General features: G+C 36.4%; 1 protein-coding gene across 8 annotated transcripts in view; it reads right to left on the reverse strand.

Annotated features, from left to right (window-relative positions):
• Window positions 1–26,884, reverse strand: part of rtkna (rhotekin a) — a 148,457-nt gene that overhangs the window by 47,413 nt on the left and 74,160 nt on the right. The window contains exon 1 of one of the 8 annotated variants that reach the window (XM_073950695.1): window positions 23,373–23,467. The exons of 6 other annotated variants lie outside the window; for them this stretch is intronic. In XM_073950695.1, coding sequence (XP_073806796.1) covers window positions 23,373–23,396 — 24 coding nt within the window. In that variant the 5' untranslated portion in view covers window positions 23,397–23,467. Of the gene's footprint in view, window positions 1–23,372; window positions 23,520–26,884 lie in introns of those variants that run through there. One more of the 8 variants, NM_001126415.1, reaches the window with a different exon arrangement.

Raw genomic sequence — 26,884 nt, forward strand, 5'->3', positions numbered from 1 at the left:
TATACATTTCTAAGACTTTTCCAGGCCTGAAAATAAGCATTATATAATTTCCTGATATTTATAGCATTTCCGTGACTGTGAAACATGTTTAAACAATAATGCATTCAATCATAAACATATGTCTTTTAAGTCCATATGAAGCAGAAGTTGGTAAAGACTGTAATTTTAGTATGATCATGAATAATCGACCCTTTTAACAAGACTGTTATGACGCATTTAACCGTCATCATAATCTTAAATACTTGAAAGTTTTTAATATTTTGATTTTTAAAAAAACGTATGAACAACCATAAGCATTTATGAATGTATTATATCATATTTGCGTCAAATTACAAAAAACAAATGACTGCTTTTGCAAAATGTTTCTAATGCAGCGTCTATGGGCATGAGAGTAAATTTGACATTGTTCTCTCCTCTTGCTGCTGTCTTTAGTCTCACACAATTTTTCCCTTTTCTGAAAGTCTTGATAACACCACTGTGCAGTTTTGTTTATTATTATTCCAGCTAATCATTTTTAAATTATTATTTGTTGTACTCTCCGATTCACTGCGATCTAAGTTTACCCAACCATGACGCCTTCCGCTACTAAGAAACCCGGAAATGTGAAAAGGGTCGATACCGAGTAGGGGGCGGGGTTTGATTTTTGAACTCCTCCACTCATGTTTCACTAAAAGCTGGAGGGGTGTGGCTAAGCATATTTAACCCAAGCTGTCAAACTGACGTTATCAGAGAAATACTACCATTCCCGAGTGGAAGTAAATGGTCAGATTAAAAGATCACTAAAAGATCACTAAAGATTACCAAAACAGTTTATGTTAGTGGATTAGCTTTCACTGATTAATTGTTCACCTTAAAACTGACAATGTGCTCTACAAAAATAAATATTGTAAATATTGAGTTCATTCAGAATTAAACTACTAGGCATATAACAAGCTCTGGATTATCAAAGTGTCCCAGTAACCTTTACAAAAACACCATCCACACGCACAGGGAGTCTCTCCAGGTTTACCCCATTTGCTCCACACTGATCCTCTCTTCGCACCCAAACACAGCATGTTGGCCCGAGGCCTGACACTCGCTGTCCTCCTTCGGCCAGGTAATGTCCTGGCCCTGGAGTTCCCTGCTAAACCCCTTTCAGGCTCAGTTTCTGGGCTAGTGGAGGTAAGATGGACACGGGGGGTCCGCTCGCCTCAGTGACACACTCGGCTTGATCTGAATTCCCTTATGGCTGTTAATCTCAGACTTTGATGCTGTCGGAGGCCGAGTGTGGGACTGGTCTCTAATCAGCTCAAGCAAGCTAATTGGCAGTTAAGCACCACTGGCAGCTCTAAGTATAGAGCTGTCATGAAAAGTGGAAGCGTGCAGTGACCTTGAAGACCAGTGTGTTTACACCGTTAGATCTATTGGGCTTTAATGCACACATTGTATTAAATTATGTGCAATATACTATTTAGAAATTAAGTATTGTATAGACCTTTTTCTTAGAACACAAAATGACCCATTATGCTTTGAGTGTATGCATAAAGAGGATGCTTCGAACTTCCGGTCGGCAGCTTGATGCGTATAAACAGTCACATTCAGACAGCTTTGAAACGATAGTTTTACGAAAGTATTTACTTGCTTTTAACATCTTTGAACTAATACTGCTGTCGATCAGTGCCACCACCTGGACTGATCGTTTAAAAATTGCAATTTAGGAATAAAAAAACAACTTTGCGAGTCATTTACCCTTACTGTCAGATGGCATCTTCTGCTGTTTAAATGGAATTTTTTTTTTCAAATATATAACCAGCCCAAACAAACGTAATTCACCAAAATGTTTGACACACACACACACTTCCCGTCTCACTAACACATTGATTGAAAGACTAGCACAAAGTAAAAATAAAGTGTCATTTTGAAATGACAGAAAAACACGTAGTTAATGCTACACAACACAAACGAACTAAATAAAATATTAACGGCTCCCGATTAGAATCAACATGCAAATCAGCCAGCAGAGTATCAGTCACGTACTTGTATTCTTTGGAAATTGCATGGCTTTGTTCCATACCTGTTAAGTTTAAGAGCTCCTGAGTATAGTTTAACAGCTGACAGGTCAGAAACACTGATGTTACATTTAAGCATCTGATCTGATCTGATGGCAGACACTGAATTAGGAGACATTTTTTTTTGTCATGCACTTGAACCACATCTGACAGAAGTAAAATGGCTTTACTGTAACACAGATCTTTTAATATCAAAGTTGTGGATCACAAAAACAGTTTTCAGATCAAGTTTTACCAGTTGTACACGCTGTAAACAGAAGCTCTAAGCATCCTAACAGATAACACTGCTCGCTTTAGTGCCCTCCATGCAGCAACTAAAAAAAAGGTCCATAAGAAACAAACCAGAAAGTCAGTTGGACTGTGCATGGAAACTGCTCTAATCTGCAAACCAATCAGTAATCAATCAGTGTCTTGGATAAGATGTCATTTAAAAAAAAAATACTTATATGCAATATATAATATAGCTGCATATTATAAAACATTCTCATAAAAAAAAAAAAAAATTAGAATATTTAAATAATCAATTGAAAATAAGTTTATGCACCAAAACAGTCTGTTTCCCCCAGTTGTTTTCCCACCCTTAAGAATTGTTCTATGCCAATAACCACTGTTATGGGTTCTTACATAGCATAGTGGCTGAATATTTTATAGGTTTTGGTTAAAAAAAAAAAAGAGTAGAACTGTCAAATGTGCTCATGGTTGCAACATGTTCCATGTATGCGGACAGTGTGGACTAGAAAGAGATCTTTGTGTTGTGAATGAATACGTCAACACACATTGTACTCTTAGAAAAGAGCAAGGAAAGTCTTGTTTTCCATGACATGCTCCTTTTAAATGTCAGCCCATGAATCAACTGCATTAAAATGCGGCAGAGCTTAGCTTTAGCTCTCCTTCACACTGTTTTGACTTTGATGAATGCCTGGGGTGAATGGTTGCAGATGTATAATTTTGTATGACCTTACTTTCTGCTGCAATTGCTATGTATGTAGCAAATTTTGGTAGATAAATGTAGATGATCCAATTTACTGACCTCGCCATGAGGTCACATTTTGGCTGGTTAGCATAATTCTGTTCAGAGTCTGCGGGCCGGGTATATTTCTTTATTGACTGTAAAGACGCTTCACTCCAATGTTCTCACACAAGCACTACATAATGAACAGACCAACATTGCACAGCTTACTATATAAACAAGTGGGAAACTAATGAGTGAAATAGATGAATGACAGTTGTAAACTAGGTGGTCTTCTGTTGCTTTCAGAGATGTATAGTAACGAAGTAGAACTACTTCACTACTGTACTTAAGTACTAAAAGGCAGTACCTGTACTTTACTGGAGTATTATTTTTTTCTCCTACTTCCACTTTTACTTAAGTACATATTTTCCATGAGTTTAATACTTTTACTCCGATATATTTTTTATGTGCTGCATCGTTACTCGTTACTAGGGGTGTCAAAATGATCGATATCAGTTCAGTAATAGGTCATAACCGGTTATTACGTGATCACGTCATTTATCTCCTATGCGCGATGTCGCAATACTATGGCGAAGGACGGAGGCACGAGGGCGAGGCGGCACAGCACTCCAGCCGCTAGTTTACTGTTAGGGAGAAATGTTATAAAACTTCACCTCTGCCTATCTCTCGCTCTCTCACTTTGGACATTTGACCCGCTGGCCAGTTTGTAAGGTAACTTTTCCTCTCTTTTTAGCTGTTGAAGCTGTGGTTCCAGACATGAGCGTGCCTCATGTGCAATTAAGTTTTCTCCACTGTGTCTATTACCTGTGATAATCGCGTATTCTTCCCGCCATGGGTGAACAGCGCTTATATGTCTAAAGCCCTTTCTGTTGAGGACAATAACCAATCATAGCCGTGTAAGACCCGCCTGTCAGCGCTCAAAAAGCAGGCGGGATAATATTGACATGAGTTTATTAGCTGTAAATGCTCTTACTGTCTTCTGTGCATGAGTTTTGTTTGATACATCCAGAAAAAGTGTTTTCTTTGAGCAGGTCAAATTAGGGGCACAGTTCGTATATCTGACTGCTGTATTAAAGGACAAAATTTTATTACAAAAAACCCTTTAACTGTCACACCAAGAAATCAATAGAAAAAGCAATAGAATTTTTTTTGATTGCATTTCTTAACTCCTAATGTCGCTAGTTAACACAATCAGTGCATTTTTATTTAACACATCACATTATTTCTAAAATATCAGCCTCTACCAAATGGTTGAGATGTTGGTTTATGGTAAAAGTACCAGAATTAATAAATATACTACAGAAAATATGAACTGTAAGACCAATTTCATTAAAAACATAATAAAAATAAATAAAAATTATTACTTATTATGCCATAAGCCATAAAATATTTCAGATTTTCATTTAACACAGTAATATACACATTTTCCTGTTTTTTTTTACAATAAAATCAAAATCAAGTGAATTAGTGAAGCAGGATTTAGTTTGCTTGTTTAGTTTAGTTTCACGAGTGCTTCCAGAAGACAGAACTCCTGTTTATTGTGGTATTAACCAATCAAACTTCAAAACTCCCAAAGTGTGAGTGTGTGTTTGTGTGTGTGTGTGTGAGAGAGTGAATAATGTGCGAGTAAGAGAAAACAACAGTGTGATTGTACCTGTGTGCGCGTCGGTGTGTGTGTGTAAGAGACAGTGTAAAAACAATTGCAACCTATGTAATGTCCCCACAATTCACAAAAATGTGTGTGAGAGAGAGAGAGAGAGAGAGAGAGAGAGAGAGAACTGTGTGTGTGAGAGTGTATGAATGTGTGAGAGTGGGGAGAGAGTGTACATTTAGGTGTGTGCAGGGCAGTGTGTGTGTGTGTGTGAGAGAGAGAGAGAGTATGTATGTGAGTGAACATCCTGAATTATCTCATCAGTGAAGGCATTTTCTGGTAAAAGGGCCTGACGATGTGAGCTCTTGTACCATAGAAACTATTTACAGAGAAAAACAGTATCATAAGCCATGTTTCTTTTCGTTCTGCTTAATCAAATACCCCAAAAAAGATATTTAAAATAAACAAAACAATTAGTGTATTTTGACTGCTTTCTTTAATAACTACATTACACAATACTTGTACTTTTACTTTCAGTACTTGAGTAGTAAATTTTGAAATAAACTACTTGCAATACTTAAGTACAAAAAATGTTGAATACTTTTGTACTTCCACTTAAGTATGGTGCTTAAAGAACACTTCTACTTCTACACAAGTAAATTTTTGATAAAGCACTTGTACTTTTACTTAAGTATGGGTCTCTAGTACTTTATACATCTTTGGTTGCTTTTCCAAACACATGAGCATTTGGAAGTCGAATGTCAAAAGTGGACAAGCTCAAAATGTTTTAAAGCCAATTTATACTTGTATTTAGCATTTGTAAATGCACATAGCAAACACATTCCGATGTGATTGTAATGTGATTTTAATAGGATAACACATAGTGTTTGAGTATAAAATAATGACATGCACAGTCTAACCCACAGCCAAAGTATACTCCATTTGATAATGAATTCTGTGAATGAACGTCGCCTCGTGGTTCCATCCCAAAGAGGGAAGAAATCACTTTCGCGAACGCTCACGCTTAATCTGCCCAGTTGGTGGAATGAACTCCCTAACTGCATCAGAACAGCACAGTCACTCGCTATTTTCAAGAAACGACTAAAAACTCAACTATTTAGACTCCACTTCACTTCCTAATCTGCAATTGCCTCTCTGAATATCACATTAACTGTACCAAAAAAATATATATATATATTACTAATACTACTAATACTTAACTTCTTAGACTTTACAGACCTGAAACTTGCCTATAGCACTTATTCATTGTTGCTCTTAGTTGTATAAATTGCTTCCTTGTCCTCATTTGTAAGTCGCTTTGTATAAAAGCGTCTGCTAAACGACTAAATGTAATGTAAATGTAAAATAATGTGTGAACACAGGTGGTAAATACATGCTCACTAAAAATATACATCCTTGTTCAGCTCCTCTGAATTTTTTCTTTCAAATGCTGTAAGTGATAAAATATCATTGCATGTTATGCCCTCACACAAGCAAATACCCCCCACACAAGCGCTTGTGAACATGGGCGTCTGCGTTTGTCATCTTGAGTGTGTTTTCGTTCAGGCTTCATATCCTCTATTTTATTTCTTTTAGTGAAACAAGAGTCAGGTTCAGCGTTAACAACTTAGGAACAAACAAAATAGCAAAATATAAATAAATAAATAAATAAATAAATAAATAAATATACACACATACCTGTCCAACTGCTTGGTAACACAGATTTCTCAATGCATTTAGGCATGTAGACATGGTCAAGATGATCTGCTGCAGTTCAAATCGCGCATCAGAACGGGGAAGAAAGTCAATTTAAGTGACTTTGAATGTGGCATAGTTGTTGGTGCCAGATAGGCTTTTCTGAGTATTTCAGAAACTGCATCTCTAAATGCATAAATGCATATGCATAACACGTTGAACCTTGCTACAAAATGCACATGCTACAATTCACACTGACTCATCAAAATTGGACAATAGAAGATTGGAAAAACGTTGCCTGATCTGATGAGTCTCCATTTCTGCTGCGACATTTGGATGGTAGGGTCAAAATTTGGCATCAACAAAATAAAAGCATTGTATCAATGGTGTGGGGGATATTTTCTTTACACACTTTGGGCCCATTAGAACCAACTGAGCATTGTATCAATACCACAGCCTACCTGAGTATTGTTGCTGACCATGTCCATACCTTTATTACCACAGTCTACCCATCTTCTGATGGCTACTTCCAGCAGGAAACGCATAATGTCTCAAAGCACAAATCATCTCAGACTGGTTTCTTGAACGTAACAATGAGTTAACTGTACTCAAATGGCCTCCACAGTCACCAGACCTCAATCTAATAGAGCACCTTTGGGATGTAGTGGAATGAGACAATATGTCATTATGGACCAAAATCTCGGAGGAATTTTCCAGTACCTTGTTGAATCTATGCCACGAAGGATTAAGGCAGTTCTGAAGGCAAAATGGGGTACAACCCGACATTAGTGAGGTGTTTCTAATGAAGTGGTCGAAGAGTATATATATCAACATATGCTGAAAACGGGTTTCCTGAAAATCAATCAACTGAGCAAACATGGCAAATTTCACACTTCCACAGCAGACCTACATCAGCTGCTATTGGAATAAATATGAATGCAAATTTGCATATTTTTCCAGATATGAAACATCACCTTGGATCTCCACAACTGATCATCAAACTTCAAAAGGTCCACAAATATGCAGCGGCCAAAAAACTCTGTTGAAAACTCTCTCTCAGACTGTGTGTAACTGAGCTGTTGTGCCTCATTAAGATGAAGGCGGAGAGCATGTGTGATCGTAGAGAGCTTAAACAGAGGAAAGCCCACCTGCGGAAGCAATATCAGTCTGCTTTGTACACTCACAGTTGCCGCTCATTGCAGCTAAATGAGAAGTTCAAGCTTCCAGACATTCGCTGAGATCATTTATAGTAACAGACGTTGTGTTTTGCAACTTTGTATTTGATGCTAAAAGTAAGTGCTGAAAGCAAGCGGTGAACCCCTTTGTTATGGTTTTCCCAATACACTATTGACTCGCTAATTAATGCACAAATGCAGCTGTGTGACTGGTGTACTAGAGACGGGAGCCCTTCATTAGCATGTCTATTAAAAAGCAGGTCTACAGGCGGGATTAACTTCCCTGCTGAGTGCACAAACTCAAGCTGCCATGAGCCCACCTGACCACAGAAAACTGGAAAACCTCCTTAAGAGGTGAATACAACTTTCCCCTTTATGATAATGTTGGATAAACTGAAAAATGTATATAATGTTTGTGTTGCGTAAAATCTGTAATATCTATTTAACATATGAAGTATCTTGTGCTTACTGAAGCTGTATTAATTTTATACACCCTTTTATTTGAAAATTTTCATTTATTACTATTTTCAACTAATTTGTCAGTATCATTATTCAATCTGTAGCTATGTTTCCATCCAAAGATGCAAATTAAATTTATGCACAAAACTGGAATATGGCATAAAAAAATGTGTGAATAAAGCAGTGTTTCCATCCAATGAGTCAACAAATTTGAACACTTCCTGAATAACTAGTGCCAGATATCAACAGTAAAAACAAATTTTGCTGCAGTAGGTTTCCTTATTTATTAAATGACTTGCATCTCAAAAGACAAATGTCGACATGCAATAAACGTGTTGGCGTTTGAAGGCATGAAACTTGCAGACGCTCATGATTCTGGAGGTCATCAATAATATAATAACACTAATACTGAAATGGTTAAGGCGTTTTAGAATGACTAAAACAACATTTCAGATGTTTGACAATGTGCTCAGCGTGCTGGTCTGTCCATTCACACACATTTTTCTCATCACATGATCTCTTTTAACAAAATCACAAGATAATTTCTTATGGAATAAAAAGTTTATCCTACTCAGTTATGCGCCTACGTTTTTCTATGCGCATTTTCAAAATTGATGAGCATTTTGCCATTTCCATCAACTGATTTTTTATGCAAATACCCAAAATGCATATAAATAGGTGGATGTCAACATAGCTAGTGTGACATTCACATGATCAAACGATCCATCAGAAATCTAATATGCTGATTTAATGTTAATTATTATTGTTTTTTTAATTATTATACATTTTTCAAAAAACAGTTTGTTTCTTAATCGTTTGTGGAAACCATTACAATTATTCAGAATAACATCCAACCCATCTTTCTATTGTCGGAGGCTGCTTCCTTGTAATTTCTGACTCATTTAAAAACCCAGAACAACCCATAAAAGTTGCTGTGGAACATGGTGTTAAAAAAATAAAAATAAAATAACTAAGTTATAATCTAAAGCTACCAAACATAAAGCCAGCCTTTAATACACATGAAGCATTGGCAGGAAGCATTGTGAACTGTGAGATCCTGACTTTCGGTTTGCTTACGTGTGCACTAAAAAAAAACTATGTGTGTGTGTATAAAAATGTCGGTTTTATGTATTTTATTTCTGAAAACTAAGCTGTAGGCTTTTGACAGTATGCAGCTTAGAATGTAAATAAAGCAGAATACTGAACAAAAAAATGTTGTAAATATTACAGTGCTAAAACAAGGGCTGACAGAGCAGTACAATATATATTTCTTCTCTCTCTCTCTTGCTATATATATATATATATATATATATATATATATATATATATATATATATATATATATATATATATATATATATATATATATATATATATATATATACACACACACACACACACACACACACACACACACACACACACACACATCTCCTCCTCTCAGGTTCACATTGGATGCTGAATTTTTTACATGGATAAAAATAGTGAATGTTTCCTGTCACCGATTACGTTTAACCCAGGCTCATTCTGAAAATAGACCTCTTTATACGTTTTTTTGCAGTTTTTGTTTTCATGAATTCACCAGAGACCACTGCGTATGCTTTTTCAGATCTCAATTTTCTCTTGCGAGTGTCATTCGCATCTGCTGTTCTTGCGTAAATCCACCAGAGGTCGCTGTGGACTGACTGACTGACCAATTGACTGACCCACCCTCCTCCTTCCCTAAACCCAACCAATAGTGTTTTCAAAAGCACAGATTAATCTGCCCATTCTCTTCCCTAAATCCAACCAACAGTTTTAAAAAGCAAAATTTTTACCATCTTTTCAGATTAGTCAGCTGGTAAGAGGAAAAGGTAAAAGGAACGGTGTCATACTGCCCCCTACCATTTGTTTTAAAGACAAAATGCAGAAATACATACTTCTGGCTACGTAATTTGCAATCTCCAGAAACGTATATAGGGCTACATTTTCAGAAAGGGCCTATCTTGATTACATTTCATTCCAGTGAGCAATAATGGTAGTGTCATGCCACTGACCTTGGCATTTTGTCACAATTTTGTGACTGAACAAAATTAATAATAATATGTAGAGTAGATTGCATCCAGTTGTTTGTTTTTTTCTCCTTAATCTGCAAGATTACATTTTACAAAACAGCAACTAAACTCTTACATCTCAGATCAATGTTTTTGTTTAATAGTGTAATTTTGTGACAAATATCCACTTTGCATCAACATGCTGTTTGGGATTTATTCTGCAAGAACAATGATCATTATCCCTTAATTAACCATTAACAACTAAACAATGACCAGCTCCATCGTAAGAAGCATTATGAACAGTTTGAATATCAAACCTGAGCATGACTCATTCAGAATCCCTCCAACGTCATTCGTTTAACACTCATTCGTTCAAATCCTCAATGACGCGCTCTAAATCCTCTTTAGCACATAAAGCATTGTCCCCTCATTCACTAATGATTATGACAGACATAGTTCAAACTAAACTGATCGCGAAGGGTAGACAAAGAGATGAAATCTGCAGATTTTGTTGGTTCCTCTTCTAATCTGTAGCTTTTCCTTGAAAGATGATTGCAAAGAGGAGTGTATGCATAAGCAATTATCAGGGAGAGAGAAAAAGAGAGAGGCCATCAGTCAACAAGCCACAGCTGAATATAAATTCAAGCGCAGCATCATTTTATCATTCTGAGGGCTAGTGCACAGGAATACAAAGCTTTTTTTTTTTTGTCTCTTTCAGCATTGCTTGCCCCCCTCCCATCTGTTCTCGGTCTGTGTTCTTCCTGTAAGTGTGTTCACTGCTAGTAAATAACAATTCACACAATCAATAAAGATTCTGCTTGCAGGGACTTCCTTCTAGTTCTGCTGCATCTCTGTTGCAGGTTGCATGAGTAAAACACACAATGTATAATCCACATATTTTAATTTTTCTTTTGTTTATTGGACCAGCTAAAATGCCAGATGTCTCAGATTGAACGATGCTGGTGAAGTATCACTACAGAAAACCAATTTTTTATTTTTCATTTTCAAAGCACTTGTTTTTCCCTCAACCAAAAGATAAACAGCACTTTTTTGGTTATCAAAGCCTCAGGGACTAATTAATCTTTAGCTTGTCATTTAATCTCAATAACACAGGCCTGAAATGACCTGCTTTATGTAAAATAAAACAGCTTTTCTGAAGCCACTATTATCACTAGAGTCTTGGAGTTGGATCTGCGAGTGAACATTCATGCATCATGTAAATCGTAACAATTCAACGTATTGAAAATGGCTAATTTATACAGAATCACACAATAGCACTCGTATGGAAACATATGATTTTTAAAAAGAGGCATGATACCAAACCTGACTAAACCTGTCTCTCATTGGAGTATATGCAAAATACTACAATGTATGAATGAGATCAAACAAATTGCTATGAATAAATCAATTGGCTAAATCACTAAATCAAGTTATGAATTGGCATGAGATTGCATTGCTATAACTCAATTTACTTCAGCAGCAGTCATTAAGCTGTGCAAAATCACATTCAAAATCAAAATGTAATGTAAACCAATGTAAACCACAATAAAATTTATATAATTATTATCATGTGATAATGACAGGTTTTGCATAGATTCTTAGTGAACTACGATTTATTGTGTAGTAAATGTGTTATCCCAATGCAATCTCATGGAAATTCGCAACTTTTTGATTAAGTGGCTAATTTATGTTAATGTAGAAAAAACACATTTAATAGCATGCTTTTATTCTAAGGTCTCTTCAAACCAATTCAAATCAATCCAAAGAAAGTAGTTAAATCATCTATTCAGTAATGCTATAGGGTTTTCCTGCATTTCTTCATCATCTGAGATTCCTCATAAGTACATCCTCTGGCCTTCTGATTAGGATGTTATACTGATCAAAAAGCTGTGCTTCCCTGAAAAGATTCACATGAAAACTGCAGCTTTGCTTAATGAATGTTGTGATTTCATTTCAATTAATCATCCAGCCTTAATTTATATGTAATTTTTGCAATGAGTGCACACTTAGCAAGTTAACTGTTAACACAATCTGGAAAAATGATAGGAATGGAGATTTCTTGCATATGCAAATAAATAAACAGACACAGAATCATTCATCTACGTTCTCACACACAGCAAGAGCAGCTCACAGCAAAAAACACTAAACTAAAAAACACTAAAGTAGAAAAAAATGGAAAAAGAGGAAAGAAAAATCCAACCCATGTAAAAACGTACCTCTATATACATTTCTGGAGAGCGCGAAATACTTCACAGGAAATAAGTTTTTTTGCAGTTTTTGTTTTCGCAAATTCATCAGAGGCCACTCGGTACTCTTTTTGAGATCTCACATTTCTCTCAACATGGACATTTTTGCCTACTGTTCTTGCAAAAATCCACCAGAGGACACTGTTGACTAACTGACTGACTGACTAACTGATCTAACGGACCCACATCCTCCTCCTTCCCAAAACCCAAGCAAAAGTGTTTTCAAAAGCACCGACTGACCAGCCCACCCACTTCACTAAACCCAACCAACCATTTTAAAAAGCAATCCAGAAAAAAAAACTCTCACTTGATTTTTACCACGTTTTTCAAATTTTACCACATTCTCACTCTGTCATTTACTTACTTTATCTAATTACTTTATGTAATTTATTTTTTGGCTTCTGTTTTTGTCTTGCCCGCTTTCTGGAACTTTCTCACTTTCTCTGCCAGACTCGAACCCTGTCGTCGTGGTCAACTCCTCTCTACATGGCGAGCAAACTGGACAAATTGGTAACAGCAGGAAAGCCGTCCATACAGAGGTAAGCAGTCAGCTGGTAAGCACGAAAATGAACAGCATCATACTGTTCTGTAGCATTCAAAATGCGATCTCCAGAAACATATATAGGCGCTATGTATATAAATGAAATTTGCAACACTTTGGGACAAAGCTGAGAAAATGGGCAAAATCGAAATAAACAACAAATATTGCAAAAGGGAATGACGGAAACATAAAATGCTTTACAGCCCCTTAAAGGGATTTTGAATTTGGGAAGTTGGAAAAAACAGGTTAAGTGTGACTAAAGGGCAAAAACGAAGGAGCAGAGATATTTTAAGACATACAGTAAAGGGCATCTGCACCAGTTCTGTCTTTTAAGATGTGCTCTAGTAACACACATATAGTTTTGGTAGGTCAAACATATCCAGGCAAACACAGAATGCAGCAATATAAATAGAGCAGTGATGTTAGTCTCAGTGCGGTCTATATGTGTTCTGCAGTATATCCAGAAAACCTCACTTATTCAGTGCAAAAAGGTAAAAGAAACACAACAGATGGAGAAATTCACACAAGGATAAGGGCACTTTAGTAAACTGTAGTACTGTAATTTGCATGCTACATACTCATGCATCCAGGCTAATGTATACTTAAAGCTGTGTGGATAAGTAGTATACTTAAACCTTTATAATGAAGGTTGGGGGTTGTATTGTCAGCATTGTTTTAAAACCTGACTCACTAAAAGAATTATGCAAATTAAACAGTAGCACAAAAATTGCCTTGTTTCTGCTAACGGCAGTTTGCATGGTCCAAATCTTGGATCTAAATTTTGCAGGCTAGTTTCTGAGTACTACAAATCAACCAATACTGTACAAATCATCATGTGGAAAAAACTATTTTAATACAATTCCATTTTAGAACAGCACTGACAAAAAACAAGGCTCTTTTTGTGAATGAGATTGCTGAAGTGTGCTTTGAGTGCTGATATCAGATTGCAAGGGTGTTGTTAAGTGCTTCTTATAGGCCCAAGTAAAAACAGATCAACCTCAAGTGATATACTGGTCTTTAAATATGACTTTGATTCACCCTCAAGGGTATATTCAGTTTTTATAAGACTATTATTGGCCAGTTTCCCATCTAGCAAACAAAACCATTTTAAAACACACAGTGTTCCTCTGATGTAATTTAAATTATGCATTTCAGTTTTTGCTCTAGGTTAATGCACAATTTTAGGCAGTAACCAAAACAAACACTCCTTCATTTCTGCAACATTTGTAACAACTCACTCAGTGTACTCAGTGAACTTTAGGTTGATTTTGATGTTTTGATGTTTAGGTAGATTTTTTTGATGTTCATATATGCCTAAAAGAACCAGGTTCCAAAACAAATGCTTTAAATGTCATGTGTGAAAACATATGTACAACACAAGGCTGCACAATATATCATTTTAAAGTGCATATGCAATATTCACATTGCATGGTTTGCAATGTGGAGTCAAGATTATTGCTGACCAGATTTCAGACATTTCAGAACAGATGAAAATTTTGTAGTAATTTTTAGTTTAACCATAACAAAGTGAAAGTGTTTTTAAGGTCAGTGTAAACATTTTAAGAAAGTTTATATGTAGAGTCTGTATTTGCTCTGCTTTATTTATCTTGGCTTATAATTTGTATAGGGATGTCCCGATCAGGCTTTTTTCCCATCGAGTCCGAGTCGTTTGATTTTGAGTATCTACCAATACCGAAACCCGATCCTGTACTTCTATAAAAAAGAATAAAGAAGAGTGAAGAAACAGATGCAGGATGTTCCTTCTTTTTAATTTAATTTACCTTATTTTAACATTCAATGATCAAGTAATAAATAATATAAACTCTTGACTTTTGGACTTTAGTGCAAAAGTGAATTTTTAAAAAAATCTAATATAAAACAAATAGCACCTCAACTTAAAATATCCAGCAGGCAATCCCAAGTTTACATATCTCACAGTTTGCTATGGCAATGTTGTCGTTATCAATTTTATAATACCTCCAAACCGCAGACATACTCGCGCTTTCTGCTTCAACCTGCTTCCGGCTTCTACTTTGCTGGCATTTAACCAATAGCGTCTCTGCAACAAAGTGAAGTCATGCCGCACGCGTTGCTGTTTCTGTGTGATGTCAAGAAAGAGGTCTAACTCTGTGCCACCGCATAGCTATAGATGTGTTAAAAATAATGAGGATATACAAATATAGTCCTGATCGGGAGGTACAGTAATGTTCAATTCGGATTGAGTCTGAAACCGCGTTTTTGAGCCTGATTTCCATTCAAGATCTGAACATCATTATTTATTTATATATACATATACATATATATATATATATATATATATATATATATATATATATATATATATATATATATATATATATATATATATATTAAGCACACCCTCTCACAATCATGCCATTCAAAAATTGTATTCTAATTAATTGTTATCTTGTGGAAAATATAAAATTGCAGAAAATGTAAATATCGCATTGAACGTTTTTTCCAATAATGTGCACCACTAAATACAAGTATCAGATGGAACCATCATGACCTATTGAATAAGCATTTACGAATAATGTTTTGAAGAATGAGGAGTCTTGGAGATAAAATAACGTCCAAGACAAACAAACATTTGCTTAGGTATCAACTTGTTTGAGTTAAACATAAATTAAGTGTGAAGTCTAAACAACTACATTCTTGCCTTAAAAAACACTTTTTATTACATTATGACAACAGGAGTATTTGGCAAAATATAATGAGGTTAGTCCTCTCCTATGACTTCAGACAAGTGAATAGTGCTGTTATCACTAGAATATAACATTGCTCTCAGCCAATCTGATTTGAGAAACAGAAAGAGCTGTTGGATAAATATTAGTAAACACCACTGATTAAACAATATAATGCAAACTGTAGCCAGCTGTAGAGCATTAAACTAAATGTTCTTTTAGAAATGTAAGTGTATAAATTAATTTTAAATTGTAAAACAAAAAAATGTAAATGTATTAAAAGATTAATATGTGTCTGTATACTGTAGTGGCATTATTTTACATTAAAATTTCAGTTTAATGTCAAACTATTACTGTTTGTCTTTGCAGAAATGGGCTACTGAACTACAATGCAAAAGACCACCAAGGAACATATTTTGTAGAAACTGATAAAACAGGCTACTTGTGTGGGATTTGGGATTTTGTGAGTGTGGACACCCATATGCATCATGAAACCACCTCTAGATAAAACACACAGAGCTACTGACACACAAACAGCAGTGCACACATTAATAACCCACACAGAGAGAGAGAGAGCCCACACACTGCCCTCTCTCCCACTCCTGCAGCCGAATCATGCCTTCTACCTTGAGTGTAGAGAACACAGCTTTCACACATGAATATTTGATAACTCGTATATAAATACACCTCACACAAGCACTCTCCACAAACACAATAAATCTCTGCCCTTCCTGAGAATGTGCCTCCCTATAGCATATATACATAAACGCACATATTAAGAGCAGATATATTTAAATAGCGTTTACCTCCTTACTGCTCGCAACAACGAACAAGAACCGCCAATAATCAATACATTTGAACAGATTTTTAAAGCTTATTTATGCCCAAAATCCTCACCTACTTGTAAATATAGTTATTTTGTGAGGAAGATGAAAAAAAGTATTTAAAGATTTTGATAAAGAAAATTATGACACACTTTCTTAAATGTAAAGTAAATTGACACATTGTTGCAAATACATAAAATATAATTGAAAATGTATTTTCTTTGTGGTGGTAAAAAAATATTTTTTTGAAATTACCTTTTACTCTATTTGAAATTCTACTAATTAAAATTTTAATTTATATATATATATATATATATATATATATATATATATATATATATATATATATATATATATATATATATATATATATATATATATATATATAAAACAAAGGTTTAATACATTCGAGCCAATACCATGCCATCATAAATTGTGAAAATAACAAATAACTCATTGAAGAATGATTTAAGAACAAGCAGAATCCTCTGTTAGCTGTCACTTCAGCATGACTTATCAGTTTTGGCCAATACAAACTTATTAAATAAAATTATTTTTCACTAGTCCAATTTCTAAATTGTTAAAAAAACATACAACAAACACGTTTAAATTTTTTATTATGAAAATGGCCAAATTCTGACTGATGAAAGTGTATGAAGTGATGGCCAGTTTGTTATATATCTAATATATATTCCAATGATATATGATATACTAAATTTGTACTTTAAAAATTAGAAAAAAAAGTCTTTATTCTAAATCTTTAGGAAAAAGTGAGATAATAATGACAATGAATCCAGCCAAAAAAAAAGTGTTTAAAATGCCTCTATAAATGCTGCATTTAAACCTCATAATTAAATAACAAATGAGGTGAATTACTGCAAAAAATCTCATTTTTGAGAAAAAGAACCACTCCTTTCACCAGCCTGGCTATGGGCCTGATATACATACACACACACACACACACACACACACACACACACACACACACACACACACACACTCACATAGTAGCTAAACACAATGTCTAACTTAGGAAAATGGATATTTAAAACAAAAAAAAAAACAAAAAAACATGTAAATGAATGTTGACAGTTTATTCACACAACAATGGCATTCTGGGTACCAAAAAAATAGAAAATATTAATAAATTGTTTCAAAATTTATTAAAAAAAAACTACATCAACTAAACCATTGAAGCATGCAAGTTTGTGAAAAGAGTGATATCCTGTGCATGCGTTTTACATTCTCAGCCTATAGGCATCTGTGAAACAACATAAAAACAACAATGGCAGACTATGGGAATGTGTGTGTGTGTAGTCACATTGTTTCTTAAAAAGTGGCATCAGCAATTACTGGCCTGGGATGCAAAGTGCATTGTTTTTAGTCACTTTTGCAGATTCATGTGAACGTGGATCATTTTGAATGCGTTGTCATCTGTGCATGAAAACATTCAAAAACTGCAAATGAAAAAAAAGCATAATGAAAAGGCTATAAACTATTGCAGTAAAACTCTGATTCCACCACACACACATACACAAGCACACACTCATGAATACACACTTCCATATGGACAATGTAGGTGTGAGTGAAACTGAGAATTCAGCAGTGCTCCAGTGTGAAGAACACACTGCCATTTCAACCTCTCAACCAGACTGGCAGCCACATAAAACACAGCGACAGGCCTGTTTCACTCACCCATACAGCCTCTAATGGTGAAATTTCTCTGCGTCTCAAACCACATCTTGCTTTTCTCTGGTTCATTCAAACTAAAAATATACACAGTCCTGCTTGCCAGTAAAGGCTTAGCTGCTGTGCAACTCTGCAAAGATTTCAGACAGAAGACAAATCCAGACAGAATAATGGTGTAAGAGGCAATTATTTCAAAATAAATGCTCAAACTATGACAATCGTGGGTTTTGCGAAATAATTTAACAGGTGAAGATACATAATAAAGGGAAATCCACAAACACTGTCTGAAGCTGTGATTTCTCAAACTGCTCCCACAAAGCAATTTTATGTCTAATAGACATCTAATAGAAAAACATAGACCTCTGGGCTCAAATGAGGCTAAAATTGGGCCGTCAATGAAAATCGAATAGATGTCTAAGAATAGCATAAATCTAAACTAGTCATTAAATAGATCACGATAAATGACGACTCATGTAAAGTTTGTCTAATCAGTCTATTTGATGACAAGGCAAGTTTTGGTCTGATTTTACAAGTCTATTAGACTTTCACTGACAATGCTATAGCCTTGTTTTAACTAAGAAGTAAGTTTTTGACATCTATTAGATGTTGATTAACGGCCCGCCCTCAAGAGGCTCTGATGAATCAGCTGACATAATGTTCTGTGATTCACGGATCGACTCCACGTCACCAGGAAAAGCGTCACACCATAAATAGCATGCGCTTTTGCGCTGTGTAAATACCGTCAGTCAGAGTAGCTGTTAGCCATATCAGTTTGAGACTGAATCAACAATATCAGTTTGAGACTGACAAGTGTCTTTGACATATTTTCCGGTTATAAAAGCATGTGTAAGTAATATGAAATGTTCACATATCTTTTGCTAGTTCATTATTTCAGATGTAGAACGCAGGGAAAGGAGCCACATAGAGAAACACTACAGCGCTGGTTAAGATTGGGGATGTTCACAGCAGTTTGATGGATAAATGTGAATTTGTACCTAAACTGTTATCGGTGCCAAACAGCATTTCCCATTGTTTACATCCTTGTTTACGTCCTTACTACAACAAACTATTAACGCTAGAAACTATACATGTAATAAATATATTTTAACAAACAAAACAATACTTACAGGCTGTGGATTGTGATTGTGAGTGGTTTTAAACACAAAATTGCTTTCTAGGTACCCAGTCAGCAAGCATCTTTGTGTTTAAAATTGGTCTAATAGATGTCTAATATAGATGTCTAAACAAAGATGGCTTGTCTAAAATGAGGCTAAATTTAGTCAGTCAGTGAAAATATAATATATGACTAAAGGCCTGCTCTCACTGTGCAATTTTTTATTAACCTGAACGATTGTAGCATGCCAGACTGCATGAACATGGCTCCCATTTCACACTGTAAGATCTCAGCTGTCATAAAGTCAGACTGAATGATGATGAAGACGCGCCAAACACAAAAGAAAATGCCCCCAGAGTTTGACGTCATCCACCCGTGACACTTTCACTATCCCACATTCTGAAATGATTCACAGCAACCGAAAACAAACTGTAGCGGTAATTCTGCACACAGTGTGTCTCAATAATAAAACCAAAAAAAAAAACTGTTTTGATATTTCCCCTGGGTCGTTTAAATTGTCGCATGAATCGCATCATCAATTTAAGAGCTCCCATTGGTTCTTGGATTGGCGCTCATCGCAGCTGTTGTCACGCTACAGGAAAGTGTCTGAAATCTTCTTGACACTGCCAGAACTTCATCAGAGGAAGAATCTGAACGCAACGGGCAATAAGGGGCAGTCTGTGAACATCTCAAAGATCACCGATTTTAGCCTTGGATTTCAGGAATCTTTTTGGTTTTTCCAAATTTGTCTTAGGCTGAAATCTCACAGTGTGAGCAGGGCTTAAGAATAACCAAAAACTAGACTAGGTATCAAAAACACAGAACTGAATGATTACACATATGGGGCTCTATTTTGACGGTCCATGCGCAGAGCGCAAAACGCAGGGCGCAAACGCTTTCAGGGCGTGTCAGTATGCATTTTTGCTAACTTAAGAACGGGAAAATCCGATTTGCGCCATGGCGCATGGTCTAAAAGGGTTGAGTTTATTTTCTTAATCAGTTATAGGTGTGTTTTGAGAATAAACCAATTAGAGTCTCATCTCCCATTACCTTTAAGAGCCAGCTGCGTCACGCCAAGAGCGCATTGCTATTAACATGACGTAAAGTAAGTTCACTTTCGCTTTTGCTCTCGTGGGTAGAGAAACCTTAACGCACAGACATCAATTAGCCTATAAAAAAATTAATTTCGTTTGTTAAGCGCAAATATTTGTTTCAAAACTATTTCTAAATTCAGTTCTAATCTCCAGCAAACTAATAAATGATTAATAATAATAAAGTGTGGTCAAAATGCTGAGTTATTTCCAAATACACCTGCTATGCCCCATATGGTCTAAAACCTGACACGTGGTCAAATCTAAGCTTGTTTTTAATAAAGCAAATATAAATATGCATATAATAAATAATACTGCTAATAATAATAACATTATACAAAAGCAAATTGAATTAACTGAAAAAGCCTCCCGAGATGAAGAAAGTATGAAGGCAGTGGTTTTTAAATTCATGTAGGCTAGAAATTAATATGTTTTGTAATATTTTAATCCTTTATATTTATATCCTATATATATCCTTATTATATATATCTTTTAAGATATTATATCTTTTTCATATGTAAAGATATTTGCGTATTGCTCTACATCTTGTGTGTAGTGTGTAAGCCAGGCGCACTTTGCGCCAGACAATAGACCAACTTTGTTCTGGTCTAAAGAACAGACTATTTACAGTTTCTCAAAATAGCAACGCGCCAAAACACGCCTGCTTTTTTAGACCAGAACGCCTATGGGCGCACATTTGAGCGCAAATGCATTTGCTATTTAAACAGTGTTGCGTAACACCTCAAAATGACCCTTGCGCCAAGCTTAAAGTATTAAAAGACTATTGCGCCGCGCCTTGCGCCAGGTGTATGATAGGGACCATGAAGTCTGTCTAATCTGTGTATTTGATGACTAGTCTAGTTTTGAGCTATCTTCGATGTCTATTAAATTTTCACTAATAGACCAAATGTAGCCTTGTTTTTTCCAAGTCATCTATGTTTAGACGTCTCTTAGACAAAATATTGCTTTTGCTTAGTTATTCTTTCCTGCCAATTTGATGAATGGTCTAATTTTGAACCAATGTTAGACGTCTATTAAATTTTCACTGACAGCCCAAATTGAGCCTTTTTTTATACAAGCTGTATATGTTTAGCCGTTTACATCAGACTTTTTTAAACACATAAAGGCTTACGGGGCTCATCTGTTAAAGCCGCATCTCTGAAGAAAATCGTGAAGCGAAGAACTGCATCTCTCCAGTAAATATTGATTCGCTAAATGCAGCGAGACCAGACAATAATAATTCAACTGCAGGAGCATACAGAGGGCCTGAACTGAATACTGCACATCATGACAAGGTGACAAACATTCCTACATTGATCTTCATTGATTACATTCCTGAGAGAAAACCCCACAGCGAAAGTCACAACCAAAATGACTCGCAATAGTCCAGGAAATCTTCAAAGGGAAAAGAGCAAGCTGTCTCTTCATCTAATTGTCTCTTCAAACCTGACCTTTTCTGCCTCAGACCGCCAGTGGTTTAACGTGGACCTGACAGTGAACACTCACAACACACTGACTCAATGAAAACAGAAGAAAGTGAAAACAGAAAGGAGAATGGCTTGGTGAGAGAGTGCTGTATGAGAACTTCTGATGCAGTGCTGCAGAGATCATCGGGTCACACGCAAGTTAAAAGCAGTTTTTCTGTGAAGATTTCAATCAATTCAATAGATGTAATAAAGGGGGAAACAACTGTATGTCAGTGATGGGAAGTCTGTGTGTTTCAAAGAAAAGGTGATCCATTTGTTTCAGCTTGACACATGATCATTTTCTTCTTCAAAAAAGCCATTTTCTTACATGAAGGTAAGAACATTCTGCAGTTCAACTATCATTTCATCAGTCACATGTCTGATGGTTTAAAAAATAGATTTGTATCATGTTTACAAATTGGACATCAATGATCTCCAATGCTGTTTAGGTGAACAGGCCTCCATCCATAGATATGTGTACGTCAACACAAGACTCACAGAGGTTTAACAGCTAATGCTCTCTCAGCCATAAACTGGGTAAGAAGACTTAAAGGGTCTCAAGCAGAACCTACATTTAACCTCTCTGATTCCATTACAAACTATCCAAGACAAAAAAGAGAACATTCTGCTGAATTTTCTGTTTTTTTTTTTTTTTTTTTCTGGGGAAAAAATCCTCCCATTACAGATTTGTTACCGCAGTACAGCAAAAGCATCATTTCAGGAATAACCAATTCCTAGTCTATCCCATGGAATCTGTGATGAAGTTCAATATGATCTGCATGTGTATGTTTTATTGTCATTATTCTCTTTTGGCAAAGCACATTTACCAGATTGTCACTAACTTAAAACATTGTTTTTTACACACACACAAAAAATGTGTAAATATCTTCAAGTGCTCTGTTTACTAATAGTTTTGTTTTGGAAGAATTCTATATGATTAAATATGAATGAATGAAAAAAGTGAATAATGTGCACAAAAAGAAATAATACATTACTAAGATTACTAGTTAGTCATTACAAGACTTTCAAACTTTCATGACTATAATCAATGTCAATAAAGTTAGCATATACGGTTCTTTGCCCAAAAAAAATCACCTAATTTCCTAAAGACGCCATTTAAGAGCTACCAATAGGGCTGACATTATGCAAACTGGTTGCAGGTTAACATGTGGTGAAACAGGAATTGCTGAGTGATATGATCCGTTCTTTCTTCAAGAAAACAAAGTCGCTTGTTGTGCACTTTGCATTTTAAAACGTTGCAACCTTTTTACATTCACAAACAGCTACATTACAAACCATGAAATGCTAGTTTTAAATGCATAAAAGGGTATTTTAAATTAAAATGACTCGAATAACAGTTCAACAGCCTTTTAAACAGAAAAAAAAACTTATCAAAAACAATAACATGCCACAAGGAAGCAAAGCAATGCATCGCAAAGAGACGAGCCCCCTCAGCGCATCTCCTTCTGGACTGCAGGTATGGAGTGCGCGTGGCCATCGGATTGACCTTCCTGCTGCACGCGCACCTGCACACACGCGCAGCGCTATACCTGAGCTAATAACATCCATTATACAGATCCGATAACGGCAAACTGCAGGCATATTTTTGACAACAACCACATTTACAAGATACACGAGACACGGTGCAGGCAAAATATGTCACCATGATCGATCTGAGAGATCAAATCTCCAAGTACACAGCGCAAAAGAGCCATCACTTACTCGCTGGTTCTTCGTGTTATTCATGTTTGAAGAGTCGCTCGAACTCCGAAGTGACCGCGCGGTCTTACGCAATCCAGCCCATTCACTGCAACTCTGAAGTGATCCTATGTCCGTTCCCGCAATAAACAGTACGTCACTCTGGCACAACGAATGCTTGCCCGGGACTGTCGGTGTTTGACACGGTCATCTGGTCGAGCTCATCTCTCAGCTGTCATCTCTCTCTCTTGCTCTCTCTCTCTTGCTCTCTCTCTCTTGCTCTCTCTCTTTCTCCCTCTCTCCGGTCCAGAGGGTCACACGAGCTGCGGTGAGGGAGAGCCAACCGGCAGGGCTGAAGAGGGGCGGTGCTGCTCACTTCTGTGGGTTTAGCTACTGTCTATGTCCGGTGCAGGTATAACGACAATCATCAGCTTATACTACATATCAAGTAAAAATATATATACAGACAAACGCCATAGCGCAAATTAAAACAAAGCTGTCAGTCAGTCCGTGGTCTCAGCCCAGCAAACACTAGTCTCCATGCTCGTCATAACCGTCTCCCGTCCTGGTCCGCTTCACATCCACGGTGAGTTACATCACCTCTCCAGCAATAGCAGCGAGCGCTCGGAATAACAGCCTCGGCGGAGCAGCTGGAGAATATGGTTCGGATCAGCACGTGGGTTAAACCAATTAAATCTTTATGGAGCGACAAGAGTCTGAAGAGACAAAGTTGCCAAGGAGCTTCATGATTAAAATATGCATGTGCAGAATCATACTTTGATTAGTCGACTCACTGCGCATTTACTCAGGGGGGCTTAAACTTTTTAGATATCTTCCTGATTATAAACGTTTTGTTTCTTTCTGATTATTGTTATTTGTATTCACAGAGAAAAATGCAACACTTCCATGTAGTTCTGAGTGGCAGATTTACACAAATTATTGCCACAAAATGTGATAATAGTAGCCATTATTTATTAGTGTTGTGTTTATTCATAAATGCAATTACTTGATTACAATTTTATTAATTGTGTATTAAGGCAACACAATAGCTTAGTGGTTAGCACTGTTGCCTCACAGCAAGAAGGGCGATGTTTTCGGTTTCAGCTGGGTCAGTTGGCATTTCTGTGTGGAGTTTGCATGTTCTCCCTGTGTAGGCGTGCTCCAGTTTCCCCCACAGTCCATAGACATTGTCTGTAGGTGAATTGAATAAAATATATTGTCCGTAGTGTATGTCTGAATGTGAGTGTATGGGTGTTTCTCAGTACTGGGTAGCAGTTGGAAGGGCATCCGCTGTGAAAAACATATGCTGGATGAGTTGGCGGTTCATTACGCTGTGGCGACCCCAGATAAATAAAGGGACTAAGCCAAAGGAAAATGAACAAATTAATAATTGTGAATTAGTGTAACACTTGACCAATGTATCACCAGTAGGCTACTTTTTTATGAAGTAAAGTGAACTGACCATTTCGTCATATGGTTCGCAAAAGCAATAACATGCCACAATAACAATAACAAGACTCCACAGGGCATCTCCTCCTGTACTGCAGGTATTGAGCACTCATGGCCATCGGACTGACCTTTCTACTGCATGCACACCTGCACACATACATGCAGCACTATACCTGAAGTCCCATACTCAAAATGGTCCTCTGATTTTAACCCAACCCGACTGAGCAGTGCAGCTACTGCTTTCAGCACCCAGGGAGCAATTAGGGGTTATGTCCCCTGCTCAAGGCCACCTTCACACATCCATCTTCATTTCATGCCAGGGCCAAGAGTCAGGAAACGTCCAACTCTCTAACCATTGCATGTTTATATACCTCCCCTTAAGTATGAGTGTTAATCAATCATGAACCCATAGAAAATAATGCTGCACCACAGTACAATATTTCTGACAGATCCTCATATGTCAATGAACTCTACTGTATCCTGACTCGAGAATATTTCTTTTTTTCTGATGATATTAAATCAATTAGTTCAAGTGATTTTTTTGCTTTTTGGAAGGAGTAAATGCTAAAACCCTGAATTAATCATTTCATAATATTATTGTTAAAAATTAGGTAGAACTTTACCAAAAATTAATGAAAAAAGACAATTTCTCTCCATCAGTATTTAAGAAGAGTATCTAAATATGCACTGATGAAAGGTTAGAAACTCCACTTGGTCAGACAGCTTTATAAATGGCTGCAAAATCAAGGACAAGTATTTTTAAGGCAAATTAACATACAAAACAAAAGAATCCTGTGTCCATTAATACCAATTTACATGCATTTAATTTACTGCTTATTAAGACACTGAAAAGTGAGCAGCAACTCTGTAATGGTGATTACAATAATCACAGCCTATGCATGTAAAACCAGGTAATTGTAGCATTTTTACCAAATCTTATTGCACTTAGTGTGACTTAACAGCGTCACACACAAGCCCAGTATCTGCTCAGGATCGACTGAAGCCAGGACAATGACAGACATGCTCTAAGATTCATTAAGCCACTTCAGATGGCAGTTGTAGGGGGCACAGCAGGCTGTATTCATCCAGGTGGAAAATAGGTGAGGAGTGAGCCAGCAGAATGAAGATTAATGCCAAGAGTCCCTGTGTGCTTCTGCTGGGTCCTGTCGGAGGATACGCTGTCTGTGTGTAATTGAATAACACAACCAAAAGCACATGGCTAGAGATGTGTGATACTGAATTATGTAGCAAACAGCATGAGTTGCTTTGATTGCACAAGACTTTCAGCAAAACATTCAACTTCTGCATGACTCCATGGAGTTGAGCTATTGTCATTCAGTGCATTTTTAAATGTCTGACATTCATTAAGAGGGAAATTTCCAATCAGATGACAAACGCTTATGCATGTTCACTAGACCCTTTATTTCCGGGTTTCTCAGTAGCGGAAAGCATCATGGTTAGGTAAACTTAGTGGGCGAATCAGAGAGCACAACAAATATTTACCAACAGTATTTGGTGAAATAATAAAAGAAAAACTCTACGGTGGTGTTATCAAGACTTTAGAAAAAGAAAAGAAAAATAGTGTGAGACTGATGGCTACAGCCAGAGGAGAAAATAACGTCTCAGCCCCATAGACGCTGCATTAGAAACGCCTCGCATAAGAGGTTATTAATTTTTTTGTAATTTGATGCAAAGATTATGAAAATACATTCATAAATGTTTATAAGATTTTAAATCAAAATAATAAAAACTTTTGAGGATTTAAGATTAAAATGACCGTTAAATGCATCATAGCAGTTTTGTGAAAAGGGTGCACTCATGTCAGATTTCTTTCCACATATGAATCGGGTCCTAAACTGATCTGTGGATATTGGGAATCATGCGATTTTATTTCTCCAACTTTCATATTTGTGGGTGTTATTTGACCATATAACACATAAACAAGGCCTATTGATTAAGGTTTATGATTGAGATAAGCGATAAAGCATTAACGTTTTACACCCATTCACACGAGGCGTCAGCTTCAACGATTCATCATTCACTCCGCTTGAGAGGCGTTGCTCGCTGCAGAACTTGCTCAACTTTTC

The sequence above is a fragment of the Danio rerio genome, chromosome 5 (genome assembly GCF_049306965.1).
Source record: "Danio rerio strain Tuebingen ecotype United States chromosome 5, GRCz12tu, whole genome shotgun sequence".
NCBI lineage: Eukaryota > Metazoa > Chordata > Actinopteri > Cypriniformes > Danionidae > Danio > Danio rerio.